A 19,235-nucleotide genomic window follows, 5' to 3' on the forward strand; every position below is an offset into this window, starting at 1 on the left:
TAACCTGCAAAGTTAAGATATACAATCAACCAATTTTTAACTCATTCTTTGAGGCTTGTATTCCAGGTACAAGCCTCAAAAAATTTCAAAAAATTGAAATTTTTTTCTAGACAAAAAATTGAAATCCAGACTTTCCTGAACTAAAATGTGAATTGTTTGTGACAAGTGCGCTGTGCCACTATATTTCTTTAAAAACCTGCCTTTCTGCTGTCATATGGAGTAGCAAAGAACTATCAGAAAGGCCCCCCAAAAAAGGCAGTTGGTTTTTTTCTGCCGCTTTTATCTTATCCTGTGGGTTTGGCCACTAATCAGAATCTAGAGGGGGTAGGTGGAAACACTGTGCCCCCTCCCACACCTAAATTTAAAGACAATGAAGCTTTAGAAACAAAAACACAGCCAAAACAGTGAAAATTGAACTGTATGGAAGTCCGACAACAACAAACCACTCAGCCAGACCGCGTCACAACCCAGCGACTATGTATAGCATAGATGGTAGGTAGAAAACACACAGTGGGGAGGGCAGGAATACTATGGGAAATACAGACTCTAAAGAACTTGTGACACATGGATATGAACAAAAGGGGGGGAATGGTGGGGGAGGGGTGTGCAAAGTGGAGGGGAGTGAAGGGGGGAATGGGACAACTGTAATGGCATAATCAATAAAATATATTTTAAAAAAGAATCCAGAGGGAATTCTTGCTGTCTTCCCTAATAATCCCATTGAGTCTGTGTTTGATGCTTGCCCTTCCAGGCTTTCCTTTCTCCTCTGACATATGTTTATAGAATGTTTGTGAATGCTTTCATTTCCTTCCCACACTGAGAGAGAAAAAAAATAGAGTCAGCTTGAGAAACATACATATGAGGTCTGTCCGGAAAAAGCTATTATTAATATAATGAGAACAGTTTGCAGGACATCAATGTAACTGGGCAGCCAAGGAGAGTGGACTGGAATGTGCATGCATGAACAATAACTGACTCTACTAGTCAGTGGGGGCAGTAGACACTATTGAGTGAGCATGTGTACTGTGTGGCCCTTGCATTTAAAATGACTGAGGGAGTAGAGCAATGAATCTGCACCAATTTTGCATTAAGCTTGAATATGTCTCTGAGGAAACTATTTGGACGATTCAGAAGACCACAGCAGTGGGCAACTGGTGACTGGCAGCTTCATTTACCAATTGAAGATTTGGCACCCTGTGAATTCTGGCTTTTCCCAAAGCTAAAGTCACCTTTGAAAGGGAAGAGATTTCAGACGGTCAATTAGATTCAAGCAAATAATGACAAGGCAGCTGATGGCAACTGGGAGAACTGTGTGAGGTACCAATGTGCCTACTTTGAAGGACTGAGGCATCATTGTCCTATGTACAATGTTTCTTATATCTTGTATCTTCTTCAATAAATATCTCTATTTTCATATTACATGGCTTGATACCTTCCTGACAGGACGAATATTTTAATAGTCACCCACTCAACAAAAAGTTTATCAGTTCCTGAAGGTGGGAGCAGAGGGGTGGTATAGTGGGTGGTGTAGAAACTCTGACATCAAACAGCTCTAGATTTGAATTCTGGTTGGATTATTTACTACCTGCTTATATTACTACTTGTATCTGCATAACTAAACCTCAGTTTCTTCCTCTGTAAAATAGGGCTAGTAGCTACCTGTGCTGTCGGGTCTTCAGCTAATCCTGTGGATGTGGCTTGGTGGCTTCTCCATGCATTGTTAAAAGGCAGTGCTTTCTTCATCTGCAAGAAGGAGTTTGCTTGTCTGTCATTAAGAGCACTGTATGATAAGGTCTAGGGTTGTCCCTCCATAAGAAGTATTTTAGGCAATATATATTAAACAATGGATCAAAGATTATATCCTGGAATGGTCTCAGTTTTTATTGCTTACATCTGCTCATGAAATCCATTGCCAGCTTGCTACTAGGAAATGTCTTTGTCATAGAATACAGGAAATTTGACTCTCAGGCCCTCAAAGCAGACAGAAAGATTGTCATTCAATGTCATGACTGTCATGCCTAAGTCATGTTCACAGTACTGAATAGTGGATAAACCCCTTTTTTGTTTGCTCCCCTAAATTGGAGGGGAATCATAGAAGAGGGGGAATCATGTATCTCTTTCTGAACCTTTAAAACAGTTTGACAGTTATGGAGAGAGAACTCACCATAGGACAGCTGAGAAACCCATGGACATCACAGCTGATCATTAATTACTTCAACTTGAGACAAAAATAAAGGAATTTTGCTGGAAAACCTCCACATTCTGATTGATGGTTGTCTTTCAGAGTTTTGAATCTTTGAATTACTGTTTTCTAAAAAGAACCTATTTATTACTTTAGGAGCTTGGCAGGAGCAAGGATGTTTTCTTGATCTTGAGCCCCTGATTTCCTATAAATATTAACTTGCAAGGTGGTTACAAGGATTATTATAGTGGTTAAAATAACACATTTCTGGTGTTCAAAGTAACACCAGCTGTGTGACTTAGAACAAACTCTCTGAGCTCCAATTTCCTCATGAAAAATGGGAATTAAACGTGATAACACAGTTGAAATCTTAGCATGTTGCCTGGTATATGGTAAGTACCCAAAGATGTACCCAATGGTAGTTACTTGTCTTTTAAAATTCAACTTTTTAATTGAATTTATTAACGCAAGTCATAGTATATGTGGATACTAAGGAAACCGGGGAAGACCACTCAGGCTTTCTATAAATGATTATCTATTTGGTTCTGAAGTTGATCTCAAAATATGGGAAATGGTGATAGATTTAAGGACACGGGGCTCAGGAGAAAGGGGCAGAACAGTGTGGTGTAGTGGAAAAGTCACAGACTTTAGCATTTAAACGACCTGCATTTAAAGTCTAGTTATATTTCTTGTTCCTCGTTGCTTAAGTCGGTCTTTGTCCCTGGGTACCCGTCTCCTCGTCTGTAAATTGGGGATAACTCTAAGGCTGGAGGTATTGTGACGATCAGAGACAGTGGGGGAGGTGCCTAGAATTGCGGGCCTCGGAAGCTTTTTTGGATTAGGGCGGGATCCGCCCCTGGGACCTGTCTCCAGGAACGCTACCCGCGCAGGACGTCCGGGGAAAGGGATCCACAGTGGTGGGAAGGGGCCGGACTGGGGCAGGCCAGAGTAGCAAGGCTGTGCGCCAGGGAGAAGGCCGAGGGTCTGAGAGGCCTTTTGTTGGCCGTCTAGACTGCCTCTGCAACGTGCTGGTAGGATTAAGCTATTTGTCGCGGTGGGCCGGCGGGACGGTGGGCCGGCGTGCTGGCAGGCGGCGTGCTGGCAGGCGGCGCCGGCCGTCGGGCAGAAGCCAAGCTCTTTCAGTCTATGACCAGACTAGTGGATCCCACTACAGACCCAGCCGCGACATTGAAAGAAGGGGGAGAAAAATGCAGATCTCACGAGAATTATATAGGCTACGAGACCGCGCCCCTAAATGACAGCCGGGTGGGCCACTGACGGGAGCGGCTCGGCCGCGTGGGGGCGCCTAGTGGACGGCGCGAAGCCCCGGCGGCCAATGGCTGGCGGGGTCGCGGGCGGGGCGGCCAGAGCTCCAGAGACGGGGGCGGAGTCTCCGCGGGGAGGCGGGGCGCCTGGCGGCGGCAACAGCAGCGGTAACAGCAGTTGCAGCAGCAGGAGCGGCTGAGGTAAGACTGACGAAGGTGAAGGGTACTCTCGGCTATCGACCGCGGGAAGTCGTGGGCCTGGAGGTGGTCGCGCAAGGGCGGCTGTGCCGAGAGGCGCAGAGTTGAGGGGTGGCGCCTACTGCCTGCCTCTCAGGCACAGGGTTGCCGGGGATCCACCTGCTGGTAACGGAGCCACCCGCGTCGCGGCCCGACCGGGAGTTCGCGCGCCGCGGGCTGCTGCTCCGCTAGTCCCGGCGCGGGCTGGCCCCCGGGCGTGGGCCGGGTGACCTGGTCGCTGTGTCAGCTCCTTGCAGTCCTCAGCGCGGCCCCTCGGTGCCGCGAGCTCTCCTGTGGCTGGCCGGGATCCTGGTGCGTTCCCGGCTCTGCCCCGCGCGGCGGGGCTAGTCTACTTTGGGGCAAAGTGGCGGAGTGGGTTTGGGGGTGCGGAAGGGAAGTGAGAGTTGTTCTCGGATCGAACAGAGCTGCCGAGGGCCCGCGTCTGGCGTTTCCACGGGGCCGCGGGCCAGGTGAGGTAGGGGCGAGGCGGTCCCGGGCCCAGAGGCGGGGGCTGCTCCCGCCTTGGTGAGGGGGCGTGCAGCCGAGGTAGCAAATTTTCCTACAAAGTGAAGACCTGGTAATGGTGTGGTGTCAAAGAGCAGCCCATTTCCCCACCACTTACGGAGGAAGCTGCACGTGGGACCCTTAGGTTGGATCCTGATGATTCCATTGAGTGTGCCAGGTGATGGCTCGAAGGCGTGTTTTATGAGCTGGCAGTCATACTCCTCGCGCGCTCCCGCTTTATTTCTCGAAGCGTGTGTTCTCTGAAGTCCGGTCATTGCTTACAATCCGAATTGCGAAATATGAACAGGCACAATGTATGTGGTTATTGGTTTCCATATGTTTTGCTGTTGTACTTTTGCTGTTGGAGGAATTCTGATATAAGATAATGACGTTATTTGAATTTAGAACCTAAATTTAGAATCAAATATTATGCGTTTTGTGTTTTATGTTTCCTTTTATGATTATTTTACAGAGTAGTTTGCTAACAGGGTATGGCGTCGGTTTCTTTACTCATACGTGTAAATCCGAAAACGCACTAGACGATGAAATTATGTAAGATGTTTTAAGTAAAAATATTAATCTTTTCACAAATGTAAAATAAATGAATTTTAACATGATTGTGGTGTATAAAGTTAGAGAGATTACATCTTGGATTTCATGATTGCCCCTTTCTTCCTTCTGCCTTGTCTGTAGGATGGTGATTAAGGACTTTGTCAAATGTTCAGCAGAAATATTATGAGCAATGGAACAGAGTTGTCTAGAGAACAAATTAAAATAACCTGTTACCTAATAATAAAAATATAGGACTGCATCCCTTAAAAATCTGTTAATAAAACATTTTTTTTCAGTGTGAGATCTAGAGTTGAAAGTTTCATTCATTTTTGTCAGGATGGAGAAGATGACTAGGAATTTTAGCTACTACCTTTTTCGTTAAAGATTCAAAAGTGTAAAGTGATAGATTCAGAATAAGATTTTTGTGAACCTGGATACTTTAAAATATGGCTCACTTTGTCTTCTTGAGTTAATCAGTCAATTCAGAGGGCTTTTGGTTGTCCAGCCTAGCAATGGCCTCTCCTGGTTTAAGAGCCCAGAGATCAATTAAAAAAAAAAAAAAGACCAGAGATCATTAGTTTTGCTCTTGTCCTGAGTCTTCACTTGTATTGTGCAGTTAAACTTCATTAGTTTGGAAACTTTGATTTAAAATGTATGACTACATTCTTCCTGAGTAAAATGCTGCTTTAGTTTTCTTGTAGAATTTTAGGTCTTATTTGTTAGTAGAATTCATTATAAGTGCAATATCTTCTTTAAACCAGGGCTTAGTAAGTTCCTCTGTTTAATATTTCTTATATTTTTCAATAGTATATCTGTAGTTTACTTTGCTTTTAGAATTCATTCACTTTTAATTGTCTCTGCCCATTTATACTGGCTTTTATCATAATGGGCTTTATTTATATTTGATAAAACTATATTAAAATATTCTTAATTTTATGATTTGCTGTTTTGTTACTTCCCCATGATTACTAATTTAATGTTTAGTCTAACCCATATACTTTTAGATCTTTTACTAGAACAAAATAGCAACAGAAGGTTTTCCAGTTTTTAATGTTGGGTTGGCCAAAAAGTCCATTTAGTTTTTTCTGTGGAATAAAAGACACCTTTTTCATTTTCACCAATAACTTTATTGATTTGAATATTTTGAGTATGTCAGTATCTCCTGCTATTGGCTTCTAGTGGGTAGAAGCCAGGGGTGCTGCTAGATACCTTCCAACGCATAAGACAGCCCCACAGCAAGGAATTATTTGGGCAAAGTGTCAGTAGTACCAAGAAGCTTTGCAAACCACTTTTGACATGTTTAATCAGTTGCAGCACCTTCTCCATACACTGCATGTCTTTTTTTTTTGCATTTCAGTTGTGTTTTTACCTTTCTTGAAATAATAAAACATAACATGCCAAAAATGTTGCATATCTTCTTTTATCTTTGCTATTTAAATGACTGCACAAAAACTCACTGATTTTGTGCAGATTTTGAAACAAAATTGTTTCAAATGGAGTTTGAAAAACTTAATGCTACTAGAGCCATTACATGCAAAAAACGTAGTGGGATTTTTGGCCACCCCAATTAATGTCATACCAGGGTTTAAATTCCAAGTTACATAGTTCGTTGTTATCACTTCTTTTTTTTATAATCATAACTCATTATGGGGTGCTTAGTTATATAAGATTATTAGGCACTTTATGGAATTGAAAGTACAGAATTCACCATGAAGATTTTAAACTGAACAGTAGACATGGACATATTTGATGTTAACTTGTGTTAATTATAGAAAATTAATATCTTGGGGTTTAGAAAACAAGTGATAACTTGTAAGTGAGAATATCTTTAGATAGTAAGAGTAAGCAGGGAAGTGGCACCGGGGAGTTCAGTGCTTCTAGAATATTATACCACAGTTAGAGCTGCTGGCCAAGGAAGATTATAGGCGTGCCTTAGGGCTTGTGTATGCACATATTGTAGGAAGGGGTGTTAGTCAAAGGCTATAGGAAGAGGAATTTGTTGAAGGTTCTAAGTTTAAACTTTGAGATTTCTTATGAATTTTGCAGCTTATTTTGTAATTGTTCCATGTTTGTTATGGAGTATAAACATTTTAAAAATTCGCACTTAAACTGTTGGCTAAACTTAACACCTTGTGAACATTCTTCATATAACCTGAGACTTGGGAGTATCCCTGGCACCACTCTCCCTGCCTGGGTGCAGGTGGATGAGTTTGAGAGGCAAAAAATCTGGTAGATAAGAGTTTAGACTTTGGAGTCATACAAATTAGGGTTCTCTTTGAGTTCATTTTTATTGTGTGTAAAATCAGGTTAGTAATGCCTGCCTCATAGAATTTTGTGATGATTTAAAACTTATACAACAGTGTGGTAGTTGCTGGGGGGAGGTGGATATAAGGGGACTAAATGGTAGTGGGAAAAATGCAATAAAGATTAAATTAAAAAATATATAATGGACCCAGCACATAGGAAACACTCAGTGAGTTGTAGCATCTGTATTACTAATAATGTGCTCTGGTGATCTTTCTTCACCAGTAGAGATTTCTAGTAATGCTCAGTTTTACAGCGTAGCTGAGATGGTAGTTTCAGAATTGTCTACAAGTGGCTACTTTAATCGGCCATATTCTTTTACTGAGGGAATTGTCCCTTGGGCTTGGTAGACCTTTTTGGAGGTGCATTAACTCACCCCACTAGAGTTACACTCTAGTATGTTGTGAAGTGCATCTTGGGGTCCCCTTGAGGCCACCAGTAATCAAAGTGCATCTGAGTGTTTCACATGCCCCCAGGGAATGAGACCAGCTATGCATAAAGTGAACTGAGCAAGTGACTGGCTATAGTTTTTTTTGGCTATAGTTTTTATAGTTTGGTTTTATTTTTAATAAGTTAACATTTATTGAGAACCTATTATGTACTAGCCACCTTTGCTCAAATACCTCTGAGGACTGTATTTCACTCCATTTTTTTTCAGTAGTTTTATTAGATGGGTGGTGATAAAGTGATGGATCAGTCATACAGTATTCTGGTTCGATAGCTGCATTTTTAAAATGCCTAAACCTTCCTAATTTGAGGGTAGGCATTAAATTTGCCTGAAGAGCAATGCCTAAAGTGACATACCTTGTCATGTAAATAATGTTGGAGCGAGATCCAGGACCCAGGTTTTTTGATCCTTGTATGTTGTAGTCAGTTTTCTTATATTTAAAAAAAACATTAACTGCTATTGTGCTATGGGAAAACTGAGGAGAGTGAAGATTATGTTACTCAGGAACCATTGTGTGATCATTAGCGTTCTCAGCTTGGAATCTGGCTTATTATATGTTTAATGAGCCCCACAACTTACCTCCTTACATACATAACCATAACTTTCTTTTCACAGACGAAACAAATGAGGAGGGAATATATGTAGTTTGATGCTTTTTTCCCTGGAGGAGAAAAACCCTATAATCCTAGTATATTAAGTGAGTGGTTTAGAGGTGGGAATAATCTTCATAGACACAGTTTGTCCCTGCCAAAAGTCTGCTTGTAAGGGTGACTAATAAATGAAGAAACCAATATTTTGCATTACTGAACAAGTTTTCCTTTCTTTTTTCCTCTTCGATAGGAAGAAACCCTGAGATATCAACCTATGAAGACTGTGAAGACAATTCTGAATAGCAGTTGTGACTGGTGATGCTGTCAGACATATTCTGCAGAGCATCTGGAATGAACCTCTCTTATTGACTGTTTTCACTGGCCCAGAGCCAGGGGCACTGGATTTACTTGACTTTGTTGACATATGAACCAGTGTGATGGTGAAATGAGATGAGGCTCCGAAATGGAACTGTAGCCACTGTTTTAGCATTTGTCACTTCGTTCCTTACTTTATCTTGGTATACTACATGGCAAAATGGGAAAGGTAAGGAAAATATCTCTAAAAATGCGCATGAAATGTACTAGGCTTTGTGCTTTGTTAATGGTACATAAATGCTTAGGTTAAATGCTTAGATTACCTTTCTTCCAACAGTCTACATGTTGCATCCTATCTGCTGGGGGCCTAGCAGTTTCTTTCTGACATAAAAATGAAGCAATATTCTTAGACAGAGGAGACAATTTTTAATTTGAATGGGGTTTGTTTTGTTTTGGGTATCTTATAATTTGAACAGATACTGAACAGTGTTTTATGTTATGTATGACAGGCAAGTTACCTAATCAAGACTTTTTGCACTTTATTTTTATTATTAAATATCATAAATGTTTAATAAGCATCCTTTACTGGATGTTGTACAAAATGCCTAAAAGGATCTAATTGGTGACTTCATGAAATTTACATGGTGATTACACTAATGATTTGGTGCTACGTGGTTAATGATTTAAGCTGCCTGTGTTGACAGATTGCTCTTTAGGCAAAAATATTTATGAAGATGAGGAATTCTGATTAGAAAACTTAAAAAGTTTTTAAAATTAATTACGTTAGACTGTTGAACTCTGTTTTTAAGAAAGGTTATCTGTTTAGTAATTGAAACTATATTCAGGGATAATGCATTTGGGGGTGCCGTTTTTGAAGAGAAACTATTTGGAGTAGATTCCTATCTATACTTTTTACCTGTCTCCTTTCCTTATAGTGATCTAAGGAATGTTGATGGCAAGAAAGATAGAGGTGTCTTGATGAGGGCATATTTGTTTTGTTAGAGTCCAGTTAGAGCAGTCATCATAACCTGGTTATTTGATGTTGCTATTGCTGACATTGTTTTACTGATTTGTATAAAGATAACTGAAAAGATGAATTCATGACAATTTTTCTCTGTTGTGTTTATATAGATATGCATATTTACATACTGATATATCTGTGGGTATATGTATATAATAAATAAGCTGATATAAGTGAAAAACATACGCTCTGTGCTTTGAGCAAGTATGGTATTCTTTTTCTTTTCTGTCCCCACTCCCAGCCCCCGTGAGCTGGGTTCTGGGTTCTAATTATGGGGGAAACTCTTTGGAGAAAAATGAATGAAAAACTTGTTGAAGACCTTTCTTCTTCGTGGACAGATTATGCATTTTAGGTTTTATTTTTTAATTGTACCAAAGGAAAAAGATCTATGCAGGGAGAACTTTGATTAGTTAATTTAATCAATCTGTTGACTCTCCCTGATATGAATAAAACAAATGACTGGCCTTAAAAGTCTACTTATAAAGTAAGGGAATTAACCATAATTTGTTAAGGGTATTTGGATTTCTTTTTTTCAAGTCAGGAAACTTACCTATTCACAGAATTTTAATAATGGGGAAACTGTATTTAAGGGATTAAAAGTATTAGATTATCTATTCCATTTATCTTATTTCTTATGTAAAGGCATTATAAGCATTTTTTTTGTATTAAGCTGTCTTTAGAATAAAAATTAATTTAAAAAATATAAGATTCTTTCACTATGTGGTTTAGATACACATAAAAAAATCTGTTCTTTTTTATTATTACTCCTTGAATAGCTCTGTAATGCTTCCATGCATACTCTTATGTACTGTTTTTCTGCTCAGTGTTTTGTCCATACTCTTTCAGGTATCAACAGAGACCTGTTATAGTTATGTAAAATCCCTTGTGTTGTAATGCTATATTGTTTATGTAATCACTCTAACTGCTGAACATTCATATTCTTTCTAGATTGTCCTGACAGTCAAACAACTTGGATTTTTTGGAGCAGACCTGATTTGGGGTATTCCATTATACCCATTAACCACATGCTCTGATTTTTATATTGAAAGCATGGTTTCCATAATCTTGACATTGCTGGATTAATAGTTTTTATTTTTTATTTATTCCTTGGTCCCTTTTATGTACCTGTCCTGTGCCTATATTATATGTTACGAATATGAGAAGGAGTAAGTCACTTCACAACTTTGAGAAGCTAAGGGACTGGTAGGGGAAGATGCCTGTAAACAAATATGATACTATCAGTTTGGAGATAGAAGCAGTAACAGTGCTGTGCATGTTGTGTATTCCCTCATTAATCCTCATAACAACCCTGGGAGGCATTTCTCACCTGCCTCCTTTCTGTAGGTGAGAAACCAACACAGTGGTTAAGAAACTTGTCAAGGTCATACCTTAAGTGATGGAGTGAAGTTTGAACTCTGGGCTGCTGATTCCAGAGATGATGCTCTTTGCTATTGCTTTATTGACCAGAAAAGCAGAGACAGAAGCTACTGATTTTTGTGACACTTCATAGAGGACGAGTAAATGTGAAAGGTGTTCCAGGGAGAGTAGGGAACAGTGGGCTTGTCAGGTAGAGGGATCTGCATGTGCATCCATGGAGTTCTAAAAGGCTGTAGAGTATTTATTTGTGCTTTGGAATTGTGAAATACTCATTGTAATTGGCTCATAGCATTCCTAGACTGTCTCAAGTTTTAACTGGTAATCGCAGTGCAGTTTCTAGGAGTGTATCTAGTTTGTCATAGGTCTTCATTTACCACTTGGAAGAATATACAAGCACCATAGGGTTAGTATAAATTGGGGAGGATGTTAGGAACCCATCCAGGGGAGCTGGAATTTAGACCAGGTTACCAGTCCAGAGGACATAGGATTCCCATATAAAAATGACTAGAATTCCAAGTATGTGGTATGGACACGTTGGGAAAGTTGAAAGCAGGTGTTATGAAGCGGGACAGGAGTAAGTACGTGTCTTAGTTGTGGGGGGTAGGGCCCCTAATGAACCTCCTACTTTGGTCAGAAACAATCCAAAAACTCAGCAAGACTGAGCAAGCAGTTGTAATTCCTTGTCCATGGGGATATTTAACATTCATGTACCTGTTTCTCTGTGGACATATGCTTTCAGTTTTCTTGGGTATTTTTACCTAGTAGTGGAATTGTTGGGTTATATTGTAACTTATGATTGATCATTTGGAAACCCAGACTGGTTTCCAAAGTAACTGGATCATTATGCATTTCCCTCAGCATGGTATCAGAATTTTGATTTCTTTACATTGTTGACAACACTTGTTATCTGGCTTTTTGATTCTACTATCCTAGTGGTTGTAAAGTAGTATTTCATAGTGGTTTTGATTTACCTGATGACTAATGATGTCTAACATCTTTTTTATGTACTTTTTAGCCATTTGTATAACTTTCTTGGAAAAATGTTCACTCACATCCTGTGCCTGTTTTTAAAAATGGGTTGCCTTTATAAAAAATATGTATATTTCATTGGTTATATTATTACAGTTGTCCCAATTTTTCCTCTTTTGCCCACTTCCATCCAGTACCTCCCATTACCTCTGGCAGTCTCCCCAGTTCATGTCTATGGGTCAGGCATATACGTTCTTTGGCTACTACGTTTCCCGTACTGTTCTTAACATCCCCCATCTATTCTGTACCTATGAATTTGCACTTCTTAATCCCCATGCCTTTCCCACCATTCTCCCCTTCCCAACTGATTACCCTCCAAATTGTCTCTATATTTATGATTCTGTTCCTGTTCTGCTTGTTTGCTTACTTTGTTTTTTAGATTTAAATGCTGATAGTTGTGAATTTATTACCATTTTAATGTTCATAGTTTTGATCCTCTTCTTTTTCTTAACTCCTTTTATTATTTCATATGAAAATGGCTTAGTGATGATGAACTCCTTTAGCTTTACTTTGTTTGGGAAGCCCGTTATCTGCCTTTCCATTCTAATTGAAAACTTTGCTGGATAGAGTAATCTAGTTTGTAGGTTCTTGGTTTTCATCATTTTGACTAATCCTTGCCAGTCCCTTCTAGCCTGCAAAGGTTCTTTTGAGAAATCAGCTGATAGTCTTATGGGAACTTTTTTGTACGTAACTACTTGCTTTTGTCTTGCTGCTTTTATTCTCTCTTTATCTTTAACCTTTGACATTTTAATTCTGCTGTGTCTTGCTTTGGTCCCCTTTGTGTCCATCTTATTTGGGACTCACTGAGCTTCCTGGACTTGTATGTCTATTTTCTTCACAAAATCAGGGAAACTTTCTTTCATTATTTTTTGAAATAGCTTTCTAGTTTCTTGCTCTTTCTCTTCTCCTTCTGGCACCCCTAATGTTGCGAATGTTTCAAGTGCTTCAGGTTCTCCCAGAGTCTGCTTACACTATCCTTTTTTACCCTTGATTCTTTTTCTTGATGTTCTGATTGCTTGTGTTTTGCTTCCGTGTATTTCAAATCATTGATTTGATTCTTGGCTACATCCACTCTACTGTTTTTTCCCTATAAATTGTTCTTTATTTCAGTTAGTGTGTCCTTCATTTCTGACTGGATCTTTTTTGTGCTCTTGAGGTCCTGACTAAGTTCCTTGAACATTCTTATAACCAGTGTTTTGAACTCTGCATGTGATAGATTGCTTATCTCCATTTTGTTTAGTTTTTTTTCTGGAGTTTTGTTCTGTCCTTTCCCATATTTCCTTTTCTCCTCATTTTGGCAGCCTCCCTGTGTTTGTTTCTATGCATGAGGTAGAGCTGCTTTGACTCCCTGTCTTCGTAGCATGGCCTATTATAGAAAAGCTCACTGGTAAGTTGGTTGGGGTGGAGCTTTAGGTAATTACCAGGGTGGGGCAACCCATGTGAACAAGGTTGATGGAGTCTCCATATGGCCTTGCTGCTTACTCTGTGGCTCTGTGTGGGGGAGGGCTCAGAATGGTGAAGTGCTGCTGCCTGGCCTCTGGAGTTTTGTCCTAGAGGAAGCTATCCCCCAGCAGTCACTCTAATGCCAAACAGTTCAGTTTCTCCCTGTATGCCACTGGTGCCCTTCCAGCTGCTGCCTGATGCTGAAGCCCAGAAGCTGTCAACTTAAGTCCTAAGTCCATTGTGGGCCCTTTAAGAGGCAACTCCTACGAATCCTGCAGTTTGTTCTGGCACCCCAATCCCCACTGGTTTTTACAGTGAGAGATATGGGGACTTGTCTTCCTACTACTGGAACCCTGGACTGGGTGGTCAGGTGTGGGGCTGGGATCCATCTCTCCTGAGGTATTCCTCCCGATTTTTATCCACCACACATGGGTGTAAGACTGCCTGTTCCACATCTCTGCCTATCTGTCCCTCCTTTCTGTCTGGATTAATGTGGCTTCTTTAATTCCTTGGTTGTCAGACTTTCATACAGCTTGATTTTCTGACAATTCTGGTGGATATTTGGTTTGTAGTTTAGTTGTAATTTTTGCTGTGGTGGTGTGAGGAGGCGAGCCACATTTAACTACAACTCCATCTTGACCGAAAGTCAGGTTGCCTTTTTATTTACTTGTAAGAGTTCTTTATATATTCTAGATAAAAGTTCCTTATCAGATATATGATTCACAAATATATTCTCCCCTTCTGTAGGTTTCTTTTCACTTTCTTGATAGTGTACTGGGAAGCACCAAATATATAATTTTGATGAATTTCAGTGTATTTTTTATTGTTGTTTGTGCTTTTGGTGTCCTATCTAAGAATTTTTTGCCAGATACAAGATCATGAAGAATCTCCTGTTTCTTCTAAGGTTTTTATACTTTTTGCTTTTATGGTTAGTTTTTTGGTCCATTTTAGGTTAATTTTTGTATGTGGTGGACATCAAGGTCCAGCTTCATTCTTTTGTATGCGGCTCTCCAGTTGTTCTAGTTGTCCTAGCACTATTTGCTAAAAAGACTATGTTTCCCCCATTGAATGGTCTTGGCACTGTTGTTGAAAGTCAGTTGATCATAGATTATGGATTTACTTTTGGACTTACAATTTTATTCCGTTGACCTTCCTTGTGCTAGAATTACACTGTCTTTTTATTATTGAGGTAAAATTGGTATATAACATTATATAAGGTTCTAGTACAAAAAACACTGTTTTATTACAAAATCTTTTATTATGAAAAGCATGTAATTCTGCAACATAACAATGAAACACTCAAGCATACAATATGACATTTTAAATTAAAATGTTCAAATTAAAAATATAAATTATTACACCCGTATTATTACCCTACCAACCACACTCAAGCAGGTGTTACTTCTGCTGGACCCTGTATAAGTTTTAGGTGTATAACATTATAATTTGATATTTGTATACACTATAAAGTGATTACCACCATACATCTAGTTACTGTCCATCACCATACAATTGACTCCCTCCACCAATTTTGCTCACCCCATCCCACTTCCCCTCTGATAACTACCATTCTGTTCTCTGTATCTGTGAGTTTTGTTTTGTTTTGTTTGTTAGATTCCACATATAAGTGAAATCATATGGTATTTGTCTTTCTGTCTCACTTGTTTCACTTAGCATAATATCCTTAAGATTCATCCATGTTGTTACAAATGTCAAGATTTTTTTGTCAAGATTTTCTTTTGTATAGTTGTGTAGTATTCCATTTATATATACCACATCTCCTTTATCCATTCATCCATTGATGGTCACTTAGGTTGTTTTCATATCTTGACTATTGTAAAAACTGCTGCAGTGAACATTGGGGTACATACAATAGACCCGTTCTATGGGGGGTATGTCCCAAGACCTCCAGTGGATGCCAGAGACTGTGAATAGTACCAAACCCTATATATACAATTATTTTTAACATATATACCTATGATAAACTTTAATTTATAAATTAGGTACATTAGGAAATTAACAACAGTAATAAACTAGAACAATTATAACAGTATATTATAACGTTATGTGAATGTGGTTTCTCTTAAAATATCTTATTGTACTATATTCACCTTTCTTTTTCTTGTGATGATGTAAGATGACACAGTTCCTAGGTGATGAAATGAAGTGAGGTGAATAACACAGGCATTGTGATGTAGCATTAGGCTACTTTGGACTTTCTGACGATATATTAGTAAATGGCTTGGTGTCATTTGTTTCAGTGGGTCCTTTGCTGAAGTCTTTGTGTAGACTTAATGCTTTCTGGTACAGCACTTTGCTGTCAGTCAGTGTTCCGTCCCGCGGAATAGTCAACTGGGGTCCCGAGTCTACCTGAAACGGATGTATAGGGATGGGAACAAGAGGTGCGGAGAAAGGCAGCAAGACAAAGGATTCTGATCAAGCTGCAAATTTTATTTTGGGCGGTGCTGTTATATAGAGGGCAGGGGAAAAGGGGAAGTGGTCCTGATAGGTTGTCCTGTGCATGCTCACTGCATGCTCCTGGCGACGATTGGTAGGTGGGCGCGTGATCAGCATCTTGATTGGTAGTTAGTACTCGTGATCCAGGGATGCCCCCAAGGGTGGGGCCACCGGGCTTGGCTGCAATATCCTGTTTGGGTTGCCTCAGCCAAGCCCTCCTGGTGCGATCTTCTTGATAGATTGCATCCGCTATCTTTAGGCCCCGACAAGTCGGAACACATTTTCTGTTCCTATCTTCCACCCACAAATTTAATGTCCTTTCTACCTTAACAAAGCAGTTATCTCACATTGTGGTCATAACTTTTGCAGTTTGAGGGGTGACAGCAAAACTAGCATGGATTTCTTTTTCCTTCACAATTTCATGGATAGAAAATTCTTTCTTACTGTAGGTCTTAGCAATCTTTTAACTTAAAGGAAGCACTTTAGGATTCTCTTTGGCATATCTGAATTGCCAACATTATTACTCATGCACTTTGGGGTCGCTATTAAATAAAATGAGGGTCACTTGAACAACAAGCACTGTTGTGACACTGCAACAGTCCATGAGTTAACTAAGCATGCTTCTAAATGACTAATGGACAGGTAGCACATACAGCATGAAGATGCTGGACAAAGTGATGATTTATGTCTTAGGCAGAATACAGCAGGACAGTGATTAAGTTTCATTATGGTACTCAGAACAGCACACACTTTAAAAATTACAATTTTTTAAATTTCTATTCTTTCACCTCATTGGTTAAATGTAATTCTAGGTATTTTATATTTTGTTGCCATTGTAAATGGGATTGTCTTACTAATTTCTCTTCTTGATAGTGCACTATTAGTGTATAAAAATGCTAGATATTTCTGTATATTGATGTTTATATCCTGCAACTTTTTTTAATACACTTATTTTGACAGGTTTTTTTGTGGAGTCTTTAGGGTTTTCTCTATATAGGATCATGCCACCTGCAAATAATGATAGTTTTACTTTATTTTATTTGGATGCTTTTTATTTCTTTTCTTGCTGTACTAATTGTTGTACTAGGATTTCTGATAGTGTGTTGAATAAAAGTGGTGAGAGTAAGCATCTTTGTCTTGTCCCAGATCTTGGAGGAAAAGCTATCAGCTTTTCACCATTGTGATGATAGCTGTGGGTTTGTCATACAAGGTCTGTTCGGAGAAGTCCAGCCATTGTTAATATAATGAGAACGGTTTATGTGACATCAGTATAACCTGGCAGCCAAGGAGTGAGGACTGGAATGCACATGCGTGAACAATAACTTCACTGTACTAGTCAGTGGGGGGAGCAGATTCTGTTGAGTGACCATGTGTACTCTGTGGCCATTGCATTTAAAATAACTCAGAGTGGAATTTTGCATTAAGCTTGAACATTCCTTCATGGAAACTACTTGGATGATTCAGAATGCTGCAGCTGTGGGCAATTGGTGGTTGACAGCTTCATCACAACAACACACTGGCTCATGTATCGCATCTTTTTCAGTTTTTTGGTGAAATATCAAATCATGCAGGTGACTCGGCACCCCCTATAGCCCAGATTTGGCACCCCTCGAGTTCTGGCTTTTCCCAAAACTAAAATCGTCTTTGAAAGGGAAGAGATTTTAGACCATTGATGAGATTCAGGAAAATATGACAGGGCAGCTGATGGCAATTGGGAAAACTGTGTGAGGTCCCAAAGTGCCCGCTTTGAAGGGGACTGAGGTGACATTGCTCTATGTACAGTGTTTCTTATATCTTATATCTTCTTTAGTAAACGTCTATTTTCATATTATATGGCTGGATACCTTCTGGATAGACCTTGTATATGGCTTTTATTATAATGAGATATGTTCCTATATACCCACTTTGATGAGAGTTTTTATCATAAATGAATGTTGACTTTTGTCAGATGCTTTTCCTGCATCTGTTGAAATAAGGTGATTTTTATCCTTCATTTTGTTTATGTAGTGTATCATGTTGATTGATTTGCAAATGTTGAATAATCTTTATATCTCTAGGATAAACCCCACTTGATCATGGTGTATGATCCTTTTAAGATATAATTGAATTAGGTTTGCTAATATATTTTTTTAAGATTTTATTTATTTATCTTTAGAGGGGAAGGGAAGGAGAGAGGGAGAGAAATATCAATGTATGGTTGCCTCTTGTGTGTCCCCTGCTGGGAACTGGCCTGCAACCCAGGCATGTGCCCTGACTGGGAATTGAACCTCGATCCTTTGGTTCACAGGCCCACCTTCAATCCACTGAGCTATGCCAGCCAGGGCTGGTTTGCTAATATTTTTTGAGGATTTTGCATCTATATTCATCAGATATGGACCTGTGATTTTTTTTGTATTATCTTTTTTTCTAGTTTTAGTATCAGGGTTTTGCTGGCTTTGTAGAATGAGTTTGGAAGCATTCTCCCTCTTCAGTTTTTTTTGAACAGTTTAGGGACAGGTATTAAATTGTCTTTTAATGCTTGGTAGATTTCACCACTGAAGCCCTCTGGTTCTGGACTTTGTTTTTGTGTGTGTGTGTGTTTAATTACTGATTCAGTCTTTTTACTAAAAATTGGTCAGCTCAGATTTTGTATTTTTTCTTGGTTCAGCCTTGGAAGATTATATTTTTCTAGGAATGTATTTTTTCTAGGTTGACTTGTCATGTAATTGTTCATAGTAGTGTTTTACGATCTTTTGCATTTCTGTGGTATTGGTTGTGATTTCTCTTTCATTTCTGATTTTAGTTGTTTGAGCCCTCACTTTTTCTTGGTGAGTCTAGCTGAAGGTTTATCAGTTTTATCTTTTCAAAGAACCAGCTTTTAAATTTACTGATCTTTTCTATTGTTTTTTTTTTAGTCTCTATTTCATTTATTTCTGCTCTGATATTTATTTCTTTTCTTTTATTAATTTTGGGCTTTGATTACTTTTCCCAGTTCTTTTAGGTGTTAAGTTAGGTTATTTATTTGAAATTTTTCTTGTTTCTTGAGATAGGCCTGTGTTGCTATGAAGTTGCCTCTCATAACTTCTATTGCTGCATTCCATAGATTTTTGGAATGTTGTATTCCCATTTTCATTTCATTTATCTCAAGTCATTTTTTTTGCTTCCCCTTTGATTTTTCTGCATTTACCCATTGGTTTTTTAATAGCATGTCATTTAATGTACACATATTTGCGAATTTACCAGTTTTCTGGGGGGGGGATTTATTTCTAGTTTCATGCCATTGTGGTCTGAAAAGATGATTGCTATGATTTCAGACTTATTAAATTTATTGAGACTTGTTTTGTGACCTAACATGGTAGTTGGGAATGTACCATGTGCACTTGAGAATTCTGTATTCTGTTGCTTTTGGATGGAATGTTCACAATAGATCAGGTATAAATCAGTCTGGTCTAATGTGTCACTTAAGGCTGGTGTTTTTATTGATTTTGTTTGGATGATTTATCCATGATGTAAGTAGGGTATTAAAGTCCCC

General features: G+C 39.1%; 1 protein-coding gene across 3 annotated transcripts in view; it reads left to right on the forward strand.

Annotated features, from left to right (window-relative positions):
* Positions 1-3,607: 3,607 nt before the first annotated feature.
* Positions 3,608-19,235, forward strand: part of MGAT4A (alpha-1,3-mannosyl-glycoprotein 4-beta-N-acetylglucosaminyltransferase A) — a 131,511-nt gene continuing 115,883 nt past the window's right edge. The window contains exons 1-2 of one of the 3 annotated variants that reach the window (XR_005068001.1): positions 3,608-3,647; positions 8,328-8,626. Coding sequence is in view for 2 of the 3 variants with exons in the window: in XM_037056804.1 (XP_036912699.1) it covers positions 8,533-8,626 (94 nt within the window). In the remaining variant the exon portion in view is untranslated. Of the gene's footprint in view, positions 3,649-8,327; positions 8,627-19,235 lie in introns of all 3 variants that reach the window. The other 2 variants (XM_037056804.1, XM_037056805.1) reach the window with 2 other exon arrangements.

Source organism: Sturnira hondurensis, unplaced genomic scaffold, assembly GCF_014824575.4.
Source record: "Sturnira hondurensis isolate 20B ecotype Veracruz unplaced genomic scaffold, ASM1482457v3 Scaffold0009178, whole genome shotgun sequence".
Taxonomy (NCBI): domain Eukaryota; kingdom Metazoa; phylum Chordata; class Mammalia; order Chiroptera; family Phyllostomidae; genus Sturnira; species Sturnira hondurensis.